The sequence below is a fragment of the Rhea pennata genome, chromosome 5 (assembly GCF_028389875.1).
Source record: "Rhea pennata isolate bPtePen1 chromosome 5, bPtePen1.pri, whole genome shotgun sequence".
NCBI lineage: Eukaryota > Metazoa > Chordata > Aves > Rheiformes > Rheidae > Rhea > Rhea pennata.
In genome coordinates this window covers 56,547,439-56,566,695 of record NC_084667.1, presented here as the reverse complement: position 1 = coordinate 56,566,695, position 19,257 = coordinate 56,547,439, and the positions used below count along the sequence as shown (strand labels likewise).

Sequence of the window (19,257 nt, the reverse complement as noted above, 5' to 3'; positions counted from 1 at the left end):
GTGCTGCTTTGGAAATCAGTTTGAAGTTTGATTTCTGTTAAACCTGTGATATTACAGCCCTGCTATATTTTCTGTATATGATTTACAAAGAACTGGAAAAGTTAGCACCTACTGTTGTGTATATAGCAAAATTCTTTAGATCTTAGCACACATTTTTACCTATTATTGAACCACTCTGGCTTTTGGGGGGGAGGGAAAATAATAGTACAGATTTTTTTGATAATGTGTGTAAAACATTCATTTGAAATATTTTAGTAAAAATGAAGTAAGAGATTGATTGTGATAGTGTATACTTTTAGTTGAATAAAATGAAATTACATTCTTTTTAAATAAACTGCTCAATAAGGTTTGGAAGACCACTGCTGAAATATCTTGTAATGTACCACAGCTATGAATTCTGAACTAGTATGAAAAACTTGGAAATCCGCTAAATTCAGAACCAATTTTATTTGAGTAGGTGTGAATGAAGTAGTCCCATTTATAACCAGAATGTAAATCACAGTAGGTTTTTACATTCAGACTTTCACACTTAGAAAATATATATATTATGTACAGGAATCTGCAAATAGGTGTAAACATACAATACTTTAAGATACCAGTACATTCCAAAACAAAAATACCAGCAAGGCAAACACCTTAAAATGATTTCAGTCATCTAGCATTCAGAATTTCTTTTAAATAAAGTAGCTTTGATGCTTGACATCAAGTGTTGTTTTGATTGTTAACGAAAATTAAGCTTCTTACCGTAGATGAGATTTCATGGTATCTGGTTGTTTTGATACTCAAAAATAGGCACTGATTTTCTAGAAGGAAATTTACTTCTTACTGATATAATTGAGCCAATATGGCTGGTTAACATTTTTGCTAGTACAAAGTAATCCAGTGCTGGAATAACTTGAGACAATTTAGACTTCAGTCAAACGTATAAAGTTAGAATAGATACTGCAAAGCTAATTAAAATCTAGAAGCCTATATAACTCACCATAAACAATACTGCAAACAGATCAGCTACGTTTCCATTTCATGGTCTCATTTCTTCATCTAAATTATACAAATTATCCTCCTCTTCATCTTACAATGTAGTTTTTGGCTCACTACTTCTGCCTATTCAACATGAAAGGATATCATGCAAAAGTTACCTCATGCTATCTCATCCACGTAGCACGTCCAAGTCCTGCTACAGGTGGCATACCAGGTGGTGGAATTGGAGGTGGTACAGGTGGCTGTCCACCTGGGGGAACGGTAGGTGGGGGATAACTAGCTGGTGGCATTCCCAGCCCTGGAGGTGGATGAGGTGGTACTGCATGAGTTGGAGGCAGTCTTGGAGGTGGGAAGTTAGGATTGTATGTAGGTGGAGGAGGATAGCCAGGAGTAGGAGGTGGGATATTGGGTGGAGGGAATGAAGTGGGGGGTGGAGGAGGAACTGGTGGTGGAGGGTTGGGAGGATAGACATGTGGATGATATGGTAGGTGAGTTGGTGGTCCATAGGCCGGTGGCAAAGCTCCATATGTTGGTCCTTCTGTTTTCATCATTGACTGAAGACTTTGATAACCCTCCCCTGACATGTAAGAATTTGTAGTAGACATCCCTGTAATATAACTAGTTGGGGGTGGGGGTGGGGGCCGATGTGGCAGAGGTGGAGGTTGATGTACGGGGGCAGGATGAGCAGGGGGAGGAATCTGGACCTTTGGCATATCTACTGAGTCCACGGTAGTAGTTTGCTCTGCTTCTCCCATTGAAACTGAAGTTGTCAAAGGAGGCTTGCGCTCTGGAACAAATAAAAGAAGTTTTATTTTTCTGAAGGTGGTAGCAACAGCATCTAAATACTCTTTTAATTTTCCTCCAATAAACGCATCAAAAGAGCACGTCACAATTCTCTAAGTCTCTGTATGCCACATAGTATCCATTCAGGTCTTACTACATCACTAGAAAATTACTAAGCTATAGACCAAAGTTCCTAGGTCAGCTTCCCATTTTAAAATTTAAACCCATTACTGATTTTCTTACAACTTAAGTATTGTTCTACAATCAGCAGAAATTAGCAAACTGGATGGACAGAATCACAGCTAGCGTATTTTAAGAAGTCATGGGACCCAAGATACCCCAACTCTTATGACTAGTGTTTCAATCTTGTGCAGTCCATGCCTGCCTTCCATCTCTTTTATAGTCCAGAAAGTGGCCCAGGATTAGTCACTGCACTTCACTTGTCTCAAATGTTTAAAATACTGTATGAGAATATGGGCCAAAGTCTCAAGTCATTAACGTTCAGCTTTGAATTTGTTTATCAAAAACAGGGCTGGGAGGGTAATGACACACTTGAGGATGAAGAAAGAAATTGGTATCGATTACTTGGGACACAAAATATGACCAGCTTTGATCCACCAACTAATTTCAGAGAGTTCAGTATATGACAGCCTAGGGAAATTCATAAAAAGATCAGAATTTTACAGAATTGTATGCAGCCATATCCAAGAGGAATGTGCATTAAGCTGTCTTCTCTAGATAATAAGGGAAACTCGTTACCTGCATGTCTAGGATTTACTTTATATAAACAGTCATAGTTTTAACAGCAAAACTGCTCCCTAGAACAATTACATAATTAGATTACGCAAGGTGGGTATGCTGGCTGTGGTATCTACAATCTCAAGAATTTGTAGCTCTTAAACTATAACAGGTAATTTGTTCATTGCCAAAATCTTCCTGAATATAAGATACGCATTCAAGATTTATTAACTGAAGAAATGATGAGCATTATCTCAAAACAAACCCCAAAACCAAAACTCACGCATCTTCATTCTTAATTGGATTTCAACAAACGGGGGGGAAAAAAAAAACAGTCTTACTATATTTCAGATCACTGTTTCTAGCCCTTGTTATTCCCTGTTAGAAGCTGTCGTCTTGCAGCTACATTACGAAGCATGCTCTATAAAATATTTATGTCGTATCTAAGGGTCAGTGGAAGGACAACTAATGTGTCAAAATGCTGGAAGCACATTTTTATAACAGTAAAATTTATTTTGCAAAAACAAGGCACATATGAAGTGTTAAAAGTTTTCTAGCAGATGAAAGCCCTCTTTTGGGACATAGCCAAGATAAAGCATACCCTTTTTGTTTAGAAGGGCCAAACACCTGCAGAGTTTCTATAATAAAGATGTAACATGCAGGACTTCAATAAGACAGTTAGAAGCTACTGTGACAATAACATAGCATCCTTTTAAGAACACAAGTCTCTTTTTGCCTGCTAACCACAGTTAGTTTATTTTTCTAGGCCTTTAATAGTCAGCTTTATTTTGCTTTTTTCTACCTCTATATGCTCATTTCCATCATAGCTTTTTGTTTGTCATTTGGAAGAAGAGTGCTACAAAGATAAAATACCCTCCAAAGCTTATCTACCTAGTACTTTCATAGGCCAAGCTGATTAATCAAGCAAACCGTCCCTTCCTTCACACCACTACCACCACCTGAATGAAAAACAAAGCAGTAAACTGTAAGAGAAGTAGTGTTCAAGAAAAGACTTACCTGGAGGTGGATGCGCAGGAGGTATCGGTGGATGCGAAGTTTCAATTTTAGGAATTTTAGATGGTGGTGGTGGTTCTGAAAAACATTTGGAAGTTCCTAATTTGCTACTGCATTGTAATATGTTTGAACGAAGTTCATCTCCAGTCTCACACTGGCTATGCAAAGTGCAACAGACACCCTATATACTAGGCATGTTTAATAAATTAACTAGAATCAAGACCTTTGTATAAATAAAATGGCATCAAGTATCACACACCCGTCTGCCAGAAGAATGTAGGCCTACAAATTCAAGCTATGTATTTTATAAGTAGAGATAAATTGATCTGCACATTCATACTGTTACTGGGACAACACATGTAGTTAGCAGAAAATGGAACTTGTAAATAGCTGAAGTTAAGTTTCAGGAGAAGTTGAACTCCCATGCCCTGCTAGGGGAATATGTGTCTAGATACCAAACAGAGAACAGAAATTGCACAGGAGAGAGATGGGAGAAGGGACAGCTCTTTTGAATCTCTCTGCAGAGCTAGAGAGAGAGAGCAGTGTCAAAGTTACTAAGGAAAGGTTACAGACAAAGAAAAAATCTCCGCCATGCCAAAAGAATTAGATGTGATCACTGCAGTGAAGTATTTAAGGTACACTGTATATTAATATAAAATGGTTTTACTAGCAGCCATGCCAACAATTGATTACTTATGTCACTAACTACTAATAGACTTATTAGTCCAGATATTCAATGACATGGCACCTTCAGCAGTATCAACATCTCACAGCCTACTGGAGGACTACTCTAAATGATGCATCAAGTTCTAAGATGAGATACCACTGGTTTAGCAAGACAGCTGCTGAACAGACTGTATTAAGGGACTCTTAGGGAACAGCTATATTACATTTTTTATTAGTATTGCAGTTAGGAACATTATAAATAGTTACAGTATGTATTTAATAATGCAGTATTGGTATCAAACAGTTTGGATGACCCATGCCTGCAAGCAGACTAGCTAAGCACACATCAGCAAGTGACTCACTCTGGCCAAAAGAACAATTTTTCTTACATAAAATGAAAGGAATCATTAGGAAATACTGACATACCTGTTGTCTTTGTTTCTTCTTTGGGAGATACAGCCTGTTAAAAATAAATAAATAATAATAATAATAAAAAAACAAGACAACATGACAGCCACTGCAAAATACAAAGTACTTCAAAACTGTAACAAGAAAACCAAGTAGGAAACAACTTTGGCCTGTTGAAGATTTTTTGTACAGATCTGACTAAACCAGAACCAGTTTCCAACTCAATCCTCCTCCCTTCCCAAAGGGGGAGACACAAACCCTTCATCTGTTTTTAGGAGGGGGCAATTAATGCTCAACAATACAATACTGAACAAACCAACAAAATCACATAGAAAGCCTAGCTTAAGAGGAAAAATGAAGAAACTGAGAAAAAATACAGATATTTTTAAATATAATACTTCTGCTGTTCTCATTGTTGAGTTTTACATCTCATTTAATTTATTTATAAATCTACGGCAGATACATCATGGTCCAGTAAATTGCTCACTGAGCTGAGAGTGAGAGACTTGCCCTCTGTTCCTGATTCTGCTGCTGACCTGCCATTTGACCTTTGTTAAAACCACCCTCAGCCTTTATGCTTTATTTAACAGGACAGGAAGATAGTGAAAGCACCGCTCAGCGTAAAGCATTTCAGAAGCCTTCAGATGGAAAGCGCTGTATAAAAGCCAAATATTATACCAGAAAATATTTATGCACACTGAGCAAAATCCACAAAACTTCACATCACCTTCCTGATTACATGGGGTTTGTTTTGTTTGGTTTCCAAACAGTCACAGACAAGGGAGTATGAGAAGTCTTTCCCAGCTTGTTTACTCCAACCAAGATGGCTAGTTCATGGTCTTGGAGAAAAGCAGAAAACTTTTCAGAAATTTCCCAGTACAGTAAGCTCAGTTACAAATGTATTTAATGATAAGTGTCAAGGAGACACAAAGCCTCTCAGCCTTCTGAAGAGTGTTTTTTTTAAGTTAGTATTTACCTCCAGAAACTGTTGATCAGTTCACATCACTTTAGCTTCTGCACCAGGAACTGACTGACATTTCACTCAAATCTGAACAATAAATTTTCATCTATTGAGTATTCCCAAAATTTTTGCTGTCCAATGTAAAGCTACTCAATGCCTGCCTCATTCTTGCATTCCTTAGATAGTCATTTCAATCCTTCTCCCATCACCTTCCTGTTTGTTTTTTTCCCCCCCTAAGGATTGTCTTAATTTTTCCATCCAAACACACACACTTTTCACGATGGCTATGCAGCCTCATTTGCTGCCCTCATTTTATTCAGGCTCTCTTTTTCTGATTTTCCAGAACTAACTTACTTGTTGGTAAGGCTATGCACAAATATTAAATCTCGCCTGCACTTTCAAACAGAAACAAGGTCTCCACTATGTACTTTCAGAACTTCCCAAAATCACTTATTTTGTGCAGTCAAGTGTTTATTTCAAGTGGCAGGCAATTCAGTTATTGTTTGTTTGTTTACAGGGAGCAGTGTTCAGAAAGTAATGTCAACGAGGTACACTATTAATACAGAACAAGCAACTGCAGCCAAATATGAGACAGCTTATGCAACAGGAAAACAAGAATCAGTTAAAGCCACGCTTATGCTAAAGAACAAAGAATCAAGAACAACTCTAAAGCCTATCAAAATATAAAGCACTGCTCTAAATGCTGCAGTTGCTAAACATTTTTCCTCTATTAAATTTTACATGGTCATTTTAGCCTTCAAGAGATGACTTAAAATCATCACATTTTCTTTTCCTCATGGTTTGTGCTGTTCTACCACACTTCTCCTACTGAGTCACCTTTTGCTTACATATAATTAATTATTATATACACTTAATGTATACATTAAGTATTATATACACAATGTATACATTAAGTATTATATACACTTAATGTAGATGTCTAGACAGTATCCACACTTATCTAACTTTTCTTTCTAGTTCTTCAATTATTAGGTAATGGACTTCAATTTCAACAAAAGTTAAGTTCCCTAGAGAGTCTGAATAGAGGTGATCGTTAAAGCACAAATAGATTCTATTTATGCAAAAGGCATCACTTCTTTCCATAAGGTAGTTGATTAACTCATAACATGGGTTATGATGGGAGAGAATGAAATAGTAGTACTGTGAAGGTAGAATTTCAGAACACTCAAACAGATGTACACATACAAAAAAGTCAAATTATTTATGGTTTCTGATGTGCCAAACTGTCATAGGCATATTTGTTCAAAACAAATAAGAAAAGAGTTCCCTGCCCTACAGATCTGACGACCCAAATAGAATTTGTGCCAAAGGTGGAGTTAGAAAGATGTTACCTACAAAGAGCTCTCCCAATTGCCAAGCTACATAATACATTTTATCAGCTTTCTATCCTGAACAACTCTAAACTTGTTCAGTGCAAGAACTGCACATTTGGTGCAATTTTTTTCTCTAGCAGTAGGCTATATCTTGTATAAAGAGACCAAGGTTTTAGAGACTTTCACTTTCCTATTTTTGGGAGGCTGCTATTAGGAAGATGCTGCTCTCTCGCTATCCCATTCCAGTGCATTTTTTGCTTCTTTTTCTGTGTCTTTTTCTTGCCATCTCTCCTCTAGTTTGGGCATATGTTAATTACAACACGACAGAACATAAACTGTATGAACTTTATTTCCTAAATAGCCTTATTCTAAAGAGCTTACTTTTGAAAACATTCTTCCCTCTAAGTAGATGTGTGAACATTTAGGTAACACTTTTTTGGGTATCTCAGAAGTGAAATAAACACAGAAAGTGTAGATAAACGTTCAAAAGCTTCATTTGGACTCAATGACTGCAGTTAAGCACACAGAGTACTTGAGATATTATCTAACTGCCAACACACTTTCTTAATTTCAGTTATTAGGTAATAATATAGACCAAAAATGAGGCTTGAATGTATTTTGCATTTGTAAGCTTCTATTGTTATTAGATTATTTCAGAAAACTCCTCCTAACCACAAGCTCCAGAATTTTGACACACTTTAAAAGTCACCTTTCTCGTATGTTTGTAATCAAAGGCCAAAAAAATCAAATAGTGTTTTCATCAGCTTGTACATCTTGCTATATTCAAGTATGGCAGTTAAAAACAAACATCGTACATAAATCTGACAAGGCACAAGAGATTTCCTAAATCAAGCCTGCTCAATATCGAAAAAAAATTTGACAGCACAGAACCATGAACAGAGTTGAAACCTTAAGAGTTTGTGCTCACTAACAAGTCTGTTCACTGGGTTTGCCTCGGGTGGGATGAGCATGCAATTTGCCAAAACTGTCGAGACTGTTCTATGCTTACATACCTGCCATACAATCAATGGAAATCTGCAATACAAAATTATTTATTGGTCTCGTTTTTAAAGGAAACCACAAATTTGCTGCACAGTGCAGCCTTTAAATCAAAGAGACATCAGATCAGCATGAAAATAAAATTTAAGTTCACTAAACTTACTGCTGGTCTTTTCATCTGTCTAGGAGGACTTGACTGGGGAGAGGGCTTTTTTGATTGTTGTGCTTGCGTTTGCTGCTGCTGCTGCTGCTGCTGCTGTTGTTGTGCTGACTGCTGTGACTCCTTTTGCTGCTGAGTCTGCGACTGCTCTGAACCCTGGGATTGCTGTGATTGCTGCACTGTAGGTGCCTGGGGTGCAGATTGAAGAGATGGTGGCTGCTGCAGCTGGTGAGGAGTATGATGAGGCATCTGCTGCTTCCCTTGTGAGTACAGATCCAGAATTTGGTGACAGATGTCTAAGAAAGAAAGCTCAAAGATTATACATCTCTAATGTACAAGTGCACATTCAATACCTAGCAGTCAAACTTTGTACTTCAAAAAAAAAAAAAAAACCATTGAAAATTTACTACATTTTTTTTAAAAAAAGATTATTTTTCAATTTACTTTTGTAAGTTCTTTCTGCCTATGTTGAATATATAGATGTATATACAAACTCTCCACATGAACAAGAATAAAGTGTCTTGGTACTAATACACTGTATGTCATCGCATACAGTAAGTTTGGAGAGCTAATTAACAGCAATATAGTATGTAAATGAGACAGTAAATGTTAAAAATATATGTCTAATTAGGTCAGTCAATAAAGTTTCAGAAGCAACTAAATAAAGAAATCAAAACTACTACTAAATCTTTATTCCAATACATTGGGAACAAGAAGTCTGTCAGATATCATGTAAGACCGACTGATTACGAGGTCCAAGAGCAGCACTTAAGGAGGACAAAACCTTTAAAGGAAAGCTGAGTTCTTTGCATCTGCATTCACTGATGCTGCAGCAGAAAATGGAGAGATAACCACGCTACAACCTTCTTTGGCAGGGGTTCAGCAGAAGATCTGTCTTAAATCGAAGCAACCCTGAAAGAGGCTACAATACAAATACAGCACATAACCACTTATTGAAAAAAAGAATAAAATCACCAGAACTGGATGCTATTCACCGAGATGCTATTCACCTGAGTTCTAAAAGAAACCAAAGGATAAATATCTGAATTATGAACAGCAACACATGTCCTTTCACTTAAAACTCCCTTAGGATCCAAGATCAGAGAGAGACAAGCATGGCATCCATTTTAAAGATGGTTTATAAAGCAGTTTACAGAATTATAGATGACATCTGTACCATGTAAGTAAGTACAAATTGTAATAAAGACAAATTAGTAGCCACCTAACTACAATTTACTTAATGAGAGTCAGGAGAGGTCCTGCTTTATGAACTTCCTGGAGTTCTCTGAAAAGGATAACAAGCACATAAATGAATAATCCATAAATGAGTAATCCAGCTGATGTAGGCCTCCTAGATTTTCAAAGCAATTGACATAATTGTTCAAATATTTCTAAGGACACTAAGCAGCACCAGAATAGGAGCAAAGGGCTTAGCTAATAAACTGATTTAAAGAAAGGAATAGCATTTCAGTAAGTGATCAACTCTTGCAACATAAAAGAATCCAAGCTCTGTATGGTCTGCGTTGGGATCTTTGCTATCTTATATTAGTTAGAAAAGGAGTGACCAAGGAGGTGACAAAATTTATAAGTGATGCAAAGTTATTTCAACTATGATGACAGCGGACAGTGAAAAACTAGGTCTGAATTCCTTTGCTGTGATCGGGCAATAAAGTTGCAGATGTAATTCAGAGCAGAAACATGCAAAGTAGGCACGTGGGGAAAATAAACCTACCTTTATATATATGAAATAACAGACTTTGAGCTGGTCACTATATTCAAAAGCAAGAGTTTAGACTTAAAAGAGACAGTTCAGTGAAAACATTGGCTCAGGGACCGACAACATCAAAAAACAAATCAAATCACGAAAGACAAGAAAAGAAGTAGAGAACAAGCAGAAGACATTCTACCACCAAACAGGTACATGGTACTGTACAAACCCATGGTTCATCCACACATTGGAACCAAAACCACGTATATATAGTATTCCTCATTGGAAAGGGACAAGAAATAGAACTGGAAGAGTTCAGATGGCCAACACAAATGTTCAAAGGTAAGGAAGGTTTTCCATGTAAGTAACACTCAAAAATCTGGAATTCTTCAGACATAAACTGCTTAGTGGATATGATGGATGCCTGCAAAATCAGGAACAGCATGGGGAACGTGAATAGGGATAGAGTATTTCAGTACAAGAACAAAGGGCCATGAAATAAAGCTAGTAGGAGTCAGGTTAAAAACAGAGAGAAGGTGATTCTTAATGAAGCAAGGTAACAGACTTAAAGAACTCGCTGACAAAAATGTTATGCAGGCATAAGAGTTTACTGGCATTTAGGAGGACACAGGACAAGTACTTGGAAGAGAGATCTACTGCAGGCTACTAACTACTTGTTGGTTTAATAGCTGTATCAGGATCAGGCTCACAAAACCATCCAGACTGGATACTGAAACTGTATTAGGGGAACTATCAAAAATGTTCTTCCTTCAGTATCTACTTTGGCCAGTACTGGAAATGAAGTAGATGAGACTCTTGGTCTCAGTCTCACCAATAGCCAATCTTATGACACAATTTTACGAGCAACTAGCATCTAATTATTTGTGTCACAGGATCATTAATCCTTAAATTCAGGACTGTCAAAAGCCAACTGGTGGACTTTGAAGATCAAGGCACAAGAAAAATTCCTGTGTCCCTCTGCAGAATCTTATGGTGTATGAAATTTGAAACAGTTGTGGTAAGAAGATTATCTTCTTGTTTTAGTCAATTCTGACAGAAGGATAAATTCTAAAATACAATGTGTTCCTCCATTCAGAAAAACAATAGTCTGTGCAGGAAAAATCCCACTAGCTACCCTAAAAGAAAATCTGATGGATGAATTTACACCTTTCAGAAAACACAAAGGGAACAACATCAAGATTTTGTAATGACGAAAAAGATCCAAAATGCATACACTATTAGAAACCACAGAATCTATTTCCCAGTCCTAGCACAGCATAAGACATGAACTCCTATTGCAGCCCTAGTATAACTTTTAAGGAGGTTGATTGTCAGTGAGAAAACCACTGGAAGCTAGGCTTCATTATTTCCAGCACATAACTAGCTAGGCTATAAACTAAATTAGTAAAACAAATTGACCAAAAGACTAATCATGACAATCAAACATGCTTCCAAACTAAGCCAGTCTAAAATGTTTAATTATGAATCTGGATAAGGTATATAGCATATATATTCGGAGCTGCACACTCTACATATGATTATTTTTGACTCAGATGCAGAGAAAAAGCAGTTTGAATTTACCTACGACGTGGATCACATGGTCAAATGAAAAGTTCATTTGTTGTAGAAAGTTTTCCCCATACCTTCCAGAACATCAACAGGAACGTCTTGGACAAATTGTTCCCACCATCGTCTGTACATTGGTTTTGATGTCCATTCTTGTATTTCAAACTTGCACAAACGGCCTGCTAAGTACATTACTGCAACAGCTATGATTTCTGGTTCCCACTGAAGCGATAGCGTAGTGCAGAGGCTAAAAGATATTAAAAACAAAAGAAAATGACAGACCTAAAGATAATTCTGATTTTCAAAGTACAAAATTTTAATGTATGATAGCTATAACTTACGAGGGATAAACTATGCCTACAATTTAAGTGGAGAAAACTAGGAATAGCCTTGTTACATAAAACAATTTACAAAACTAAACTGTTTTGGACTACTGCTACTGTTAAACAAGATAATTTTAAATACATAATACAGGAAGCACTTGCCTACAGCAGTAACACATATGTGGAATTTTAAAATAGGAAACCTTAACACCACACAAGTGTGAAAGAAAGCGAAAAGACAACACAATATTCCAAGCATGGGTAGCTACATTCCACTATGGTCTTCTCAGTGGCACTAACTAAATATATTATTCATTTTCTTTGACACTGAAGTGTGCTGCCAATGTATTTCATTGATTAGAGAATGACACTCATATTTGAATTTGAGTTTTCAAGTATTCAAGTGTTCCTCAATAAATATAGACGAATAACTAACAAAATAGAACAGCCAACAGGAATTTGTGAAGCAACTTGTCCAGCTCTAAGTTTTAGATCAAGCTGTAAAAAGGTTCTCTTTGAACATTTTGCATGTATAATTTTTGTTAACCTTAACGCTACAAAGTAGTTGATATTATTGGTATTAAATATACTCATGCCATACTCCTAATTTAAATTACAAATCTGTTTTTCTTTTTGTGGCCACTTAGCTCTTCTGTAGATTCCGTAATATAAGGTCTGCTTAAACAATCCTCCTATTAAAGTAATTTCATATCCAGCTAGACAGTTAAGTTTGTGCCAATTTACTGATGATTTCATTACTATGTCCTTAAATGCACCAAACAGTAGGCTGTGCAGTGGTTTAAATCAATATTCTCCTTCAGTGGGCTACAGATAACTCAAGGCAAAAGAGATGATCCAATATTGGATCAATGAGCCAGTAGGCATCAGTAAAAGCACAAGAAATAGCTCTTAAAACACTGATTTATTGTAACTATTACCTTTGTGATATTTACTTGAGAATGTACTACAGTTGCATAAGAACAAAACTCACTGTTCTAAGGGCCTGCTGTGCAAAGTATGGGATTATTTTTCCAGGATCCTGGAAAACAAATACACTTCTAATACGGTGCCTATTAAGCAAGCACAAAACAGCCTTTCAAGAATAGAGAGAAATGCTATTTGAAACAATCACTCTAGCTTCATATTAGTGTTTTCCTGAAATGCATTTTCTTGAATTAATTATTAAACACCACATAATTCCAAGTACAGTAGTGTCCAAAGTTTGATGGATACAGAAAGTTTTTTCCTAATGTATTTTAAACTAGTAAGAGCCACATCATACATTTTTCGTCCTACGCACCACCATTGGTAAGAGACAGAATCTGAAGTATACATTTACTGGTAAGCAAACATGCTATAAAACCTTTTGCTCAGACTAATTAGGGCAGGTTACATGGTATCATCTATCATGCAATCCAATAATCTATTTGGGTTACATCTACGGATTGAGAATTTGGACCCACTTTGGTCTATTTAAAGTTAGGCCAATGAATAAAAATGCACCTCTTTTTTAAAATAGTGTTCTACTGAAGGCTTCACATTTCTGAAGAGTATGGCCACTTCAATATTTTCTTGAGAACTTGCTACAGAAAGGAATAACTACACTTAACTGCCATTGGTAAATTAACTTGCCTAGCTCTGTAGAATTCAGCTCTGTCTTGGCAGAACTGAAGTGTATGAAGTTCTTTTTAAAAATGTCACTATACATGCAAAAATGATTCTGCATGCACTCACATCAATTGATGCAATTCTTGTATCAGTATTATGAGTTTGTCATTCAAGAAACTGTAAATCTACCTCTAAAAACCGTATTTCCACTAAGCTTAATAGCTTATTATTGTTAAAATATCCCATTCTATTTTTTCAAAATTGACCAATGTGACAGAATTGAAAACAACACTATTTATAACCAAGAATTTATGACAATGAACTACATGGTATCTTGCAGTAATTTCTTTTCTCAGAATGAGGAACACCTCCTGGGCTGGGCAAGAAGCCAATTTCTATCTTGAAGATCTATAATGTGGTTAGGTCTTTTCAAACAATTTTTTTTTTAGCATAAGCATTACATCTTCCCACAAAATGTCACAGGTCTTTGGAGCCTACTCCTTCTGTACTCATCCTGCTCAATGAAATACCATGCTGAAAATTGAAATGAAAACTGAAAAACACCTATATCAAGAAATATACCAGCTGTCTTTACTATTTGCAGAAACCTAACGAGCATTTCTCAAAAAAATATCTGAACCAAAATAAGCTAACAACAGTAACTATTCCACTGTCGGAAGCTGCTGCCAGAAATATCTTACCTGTCATTTACAAACGTCCATGCCATTTGAACCAGTTTCTGAATTTTATTTTTGTCTCCTGAAAAATAATTACAAAAAGTAACGTTATTAGAAAGGACAAATAGTTTGGAAGAAAGTGCCTCCCCACTAGTATTGTTAATTAGCGTCACAGATTAAGAATGAGTGGTACTTGCTCACCCTGTAATATTTTACCTTTGAGTTGTTTGGCATACTTGAGAAGGAACTGGTATGGATGTTCCACTTGCAAATCAAACTTTATTGTTTGTAGTAATATTCTTTCAAGAACCATCACTTCTTCCTAGAGAATGTAACAAAGTAACCACAGTATTTCTCCTACTTTCACTCAAATATTTTATGCTGGTATAAATTATGACTACAAAGCATCTCCAGACAAACGTGTCTGTTTTTGCTGAATTAAAGGTATTCCTCCAAAGGGAAAAAAAAAAAAAAAAAAAAAAAAAAAAAAAAAAAACTTTTCCAACTTAAAAATTATTTTAATCACACATATTTTTTCTTCCTCTTTTTTCTTTTCTTTTTTGTGGGGCAAGGAAGTGGTTTTTAAAGCTCCTTTTTCTCCATAGAGTAAAGAACTGAAACAGATACAGCACAGAAACACCAAATGTAGAAAAACAAGGTAAAAAGGAAGTTGCATTTCTCTCAGCGGTTTCACATTTTTTGCCATTTATAATTTAAAAAAAAAAATGAGAGAAGCATAGCTTTGACAAGCCAAATATTCTAAACAGGAAACTTCCTAATACTTCGAGATGTAGTTCTCATACCTAATTTAAGATTTGCTATTAATTATTTTGTTATACCACATTACGAATCTGTCAAATGTGATTTACGTCTTGATGACATTTGTAGCTCTTGACCAAATTTGACTGGCTCACTTTTACACACCCCCCCCCCAAGAAAATAAAGAATCTGCAAAATGAAATGAAATCCTTTTATAGTGCCATTTGCCCCAGTGGGCTTCCAAAACTACTTGTATTAGCAAGAAGTATTTTCACAGTCGCATGCTAAACACGTAATTGGAACAACTGAAATTCAGTCAGTGCTCTAATGAGTGTGTGTCACTTTGCTGAAATGCAATGGGACGAAATGAAATTTCAACATTAATATCTTCACCTTTGGATCATCTCCAAACTGTCCAAACTGTACATCATTTAGTAAGCTACGGGCTGTTTTGATTATATCTTTACATTTTTTAGGTGTTTCTTCAACTTTTCCTGCCAGGAAGAGACAACAGGCTCCTGTCACCTGAAAAAGAAAGTGCTTTCATGAAGTTGTCTGCATTTACAAGACTACAGAGTATTGCATATATAAAAGCACTGTCAGCTTCTGTTAACAGATCCCCTGAAGTTTCTCAGGAAAGATTTAATAAGTTCATTAACTTCTAACCTAATTATATTGAAAATTTAAGCTTTTACTTCTTAAAGTAAACACAGAACTTCGATAACCATCCATTATACACAGTTTTATTTCATGGTTGGAAATCCAAAGCAGAATTTGTCTTGCTAGCGTATCACCTGTCAAGAAGATAGTAATTAATCGCTTTGTAAAATTTTCTTTCAGCCATACAGCAATAACAGAATAAACTATAGCTGTTACTCTTTCTAAAGAGTATCATCATCATGGTATAACTGCAATATCAATACAAATATGTTTCTAAGCATAAATGAAAATGTGTAAACAAGCAGAACAGTATGTTTTAAGCTCAGATTATTTACATAAAATACTTACTTTTCATTGAATGGAAAATATTGTATTTACTGGAGCTGTAAAATCATGTATTTAAAGAATAATAAAAAAGCTATAGTACAAATACAGAAGTTAAACATTCTCCAAGGCACAGTTTTTTCTATCACTGCTCTGTGATTCACAATACTGTAATATTAAAGAAGTAGACATTGCTTGTTTTCAGTGATGCTATGAATAAGAGTTGTGCCTAGTTGCAGTGCCAAGTAACTTGTCAGAAATTTAAATAGTCTGTACTTAGCAAAACTACAGTATTAAGTAATCAATATTGTAAATACTTACATATCTGGGGAACTGTTTGAAGGAATGAAACATATAAAATCGATGAAAATAAATTATTCCAGTTGCTAAAGTATCATAGTGTCTGTGGTACAGGTTAAGGATTTTCGAACACGTAAACGGCATAAAACATTCAAAACCAAACATGCACAAGAGAAAAGACGCATTCTGTGGTATCATGTAACTCAACTGTCCATTCAGTGACCAGTTAAAAAGCTCTGCAAGTAAACTAGAGGTTTTAGAAGCAAGCCATCAAAAAAAAAAAAAAAAAAAAAAAAAGGAAAAAAGAAAAAAGCGTCAATAGTACTACATGAACATCACGACTCGGCCCAAATGCAGTTGACATCTAAAGTCTCTATTGGACATGTGCAAAGTCATGACCACGTATATCTAACAGAGGGGTCCATGCATAGCCATCCACATGATAAATTTCATATCTGCCTCAGAAAAGGCCCCAAAAGTGGTAGGTACACAAAGGAACAGAAGAATTATCACTTCACGTTTAAGTGTGTGAGTGTGGAGAGAAGTTAAGTCATTATCTACAAATATAAATGCAAATACAAACTAAACGTGCTCTCTACTCTTTCCTTTATAAGGAAAAGTTAAATTTCATCATTCTCAGGTTTCATTAAACAAAAAAGTGTAAAAAGAAGTACCAAGAATGTAGGAACCAAGAAATTCAAGTGGCAGTCTAAAACAGACAGGCAGTGGGGAGAAATTACTAGCATATACAAAATTGTAAACTCCACCTTAAACAAAAATGGGGAGAGGGCCAGAATTTATAAGCCTCAGAGGCAAAATACATAGAAAAAGTACAAAATTCAAAATTTAAGAAGTTCTGTAAATTCATGCAATAAGAGATCAAGTCATGCATAACTGGAAAGTATATACTACCTTCCCTCTCTGTTGCCACAAGTTCAGTTGAAACCTTGTTTATTCAAGAAATGGATAAAAACTATGTAGAAACATGTTACATCAAAAGGCAGTTAACCTCAAGAGATCTTTGATTACTGACAAAGTAGCATCTGAACGACTAAACACATAAAGATATTTCCCATATGTTTTATTTTTAAAACCCCAATTCATAAAGATGTTTTATACCACCACGAATTTAAAGGATACAGTCCTAAACGTGTTCCTACATCAAATATGAATCTGGCCCCCTCCCTGCGGTATCTTGCCTCAGTAGCTGGATCAAGCCCTTCTAGCTGTGAAGGTGTATGTGCCAAATCTTTCTTATCCCAATACCAGCATGGCTTTGTATGGTCCAGGTTTGCCAAGTTTACAGAAGGACTGGAATTTTCTTTGTTCTCCTTCATTTATTAAAATAGAATTGTTCTTCCTTGGTAAGTTTTCAAAAAGAGGTGTTCAGGTAGTAGTATCTTCAGAACCTTTAAAAAAGAAAAGTACATCTTTAAAAATACCAGGAAAGAAACTTTTATTCCTATGCTAAAAGATGAGCAAACTTTGGCCATATATTTAAAGTTCAACTCAGAACAAAGCTTATCACTGATAGTAACCATTTAATAAAGAAATCAAAAAGTACACTATCAAAAATGTTCAATAACTAAGAAACCTATCCATTAGGTTTGGCTGAATGGCAAATTAAACACCCAGTTGATCTTTCAGATATTCCTGAGATAGAGGCAATCATTTGCCATAAAGCTTTGTAAATTGTGTCTGTGTATTATTTAAAGGGAGAAAAAAGTAAAAAGTTAGTGATTAGATGCTAAGATTAAAACAAGTAATGTGAGTCTGTATGTACTGTGCCATCTAAAACCACCCCTAAAACAAGACAATGATTACACTCAATTAGTATGTTATTTTCCTGTTAACTTGTATTTTGCAAATCTACATTGACAGCATATAGTTCCACAGATAATCTTCTGGTGTTTGGGTTAAGACCGATCCATTATTTCTTTAAAATGAGAATGAAGACTGCCTTAGCACCTTTATCTATTTCAGGCTAGAAAACTGGGATAAGATTGTATTACTGTAATTCAATAAACTATAGATACTATGCACAAACGACTGCAGTCACCTCCTGTGAAGTGTTTTTCTTGGAAGAAAAACTACATAAGCAGTCAGAATACCTGTGCCTACAAGGAGTGCCTTTCTCTAATTTCGGAAATTTCATTTTTTCAGAACAAAGCAAACCATCTTTGCTGCATATTCACACTGGGGGAACCTTTGCTGTTAAAGGTACTAGTGATACTAGTGACAAATCAATCCAGTATCTGTCACAAATAAGCGAACGGTTACTTGAAACCAGCTCTACAGTCAGAAAAACAGCTCAATGGCACTACCATGCACTCTCACAATTACCAAGAAATTATTATTTTTACAGGTCTTATAGATAACTTTCTTTATATTTTCATGCTTAAAGTTTTAAGCTTTTAAGCAGTTTAAAGCTCAACTAACATTAAAACTCCCTTTCTGATAAGCAATGAGAGAGTTGCTTCTATGCACAGCAAAAGCACTCCCAAATGCAAAACTATATATATAAAAAAATAAAAAAACTAACACCCCTTAAAATGCCTTCAAGGCAATCACCTGAAACTCTCCAATCAAAACCCCAATAATCATAAACAAACTAAGAAAGCTTCTGGAATTCTTTTAATCATCTCATAAATACTGCAAAGAAATATTTTTTTTCCCTTTTTGAACAAACTAGCTGACGAAGTCCGACCGCGGCAGCCCCAGGCCGGGGGCGGGCAGCCCCTCCCGGCCCCCCAGTAACCAACCCCTCCCGCCGCAGACGAGGCCTCCGGTGCCCGGGCGGCCGTTCGCTCCCCGCCCCCGCCAGACACTGCAGCCTCCCCGCTCCTTTTTGCTTCTCCTCCCCCCGCGCCAGCCTCCCGAGGCCGCGGCTCGGGGAAGGCGGGCCGCCCCGGTGCCCCCACCCCGTAACGCACTCACAGGCCGCGCACGGGAGAGGAAACACCACGGGAGCGCAGAGCCACTAACGACAGCGCGGCCTCCGCGCGCTGCGCGCCGCCATCTTCCGAATCAGGCCAGGCCGTCCTCTGCGTCATCACGCTCGCGTCACGCGGGCGTGCCGCGCCAGCCGCGCCAGCCGCGAGCCGCCGCCTAACAGCCAATGAGAACCCCGCAGCTCCTGCAACCAATCCGTCCCCTTCAGCGTCTGCTAAACTCGAGCTCCGGCACGCGACGTGCATCCGTGGCCTTAGAGACTGACCAATCAGAAAGCACGAGCGAGAAGATTGCAAGCGGCGCAAGCCAGTAAGAAGCCGGAGGCGCGGATTAAAT

The 19,257-nt window shown here is 36.8% G+C and overlaps 1 protein-coding gene across 2 annotated transcripts; it reads right to left on the bottom strand.

Moving 5' to 3' along the window:
- Positions 1-428: 428 nt before the first annotated feature.
- On the bottom strand, positions 429-19,001 carry CCNK (cyclin K). Of its 2 annotated transcripts, none has more exons than XM_062577758.1 (11): positions 18,907-19,001; positions 17,110-17,378; positions 15,991-16,072; positions 15,079-15,210; positions 14,128-14,248; positions 13,951-14,008; positions 11,396-11,565; positions 8,048-8,340; positions 4,609-4,642; positions 3,520-3,594; positions 429-1,768 (listed from the first exon to the last, which is right to left on the bottom strand). In XM_062577758.1, exons 2-11 carry the CDS (start codon positions 17,304-17,306, stop codon positions 1,146-1,148), a joined length of 1,785 nt encoding a protein of 594 aa, XP_062433742.1. In that variant the 5' UTR covers positions 17,307-17,378; positions 18,907-19,001; the 3' UTR covers positions 429-1,145. The 2 variants fall into 2 exon arrangements, with proteins under 2 accessions (XP_062433742.1, XP_062433743.1); XM_062577759.1 differs by having other exon boundaries at positions 14,143-14,248.
- Positions 19,002-19,257: the final 256 nt, after the last annotated feature.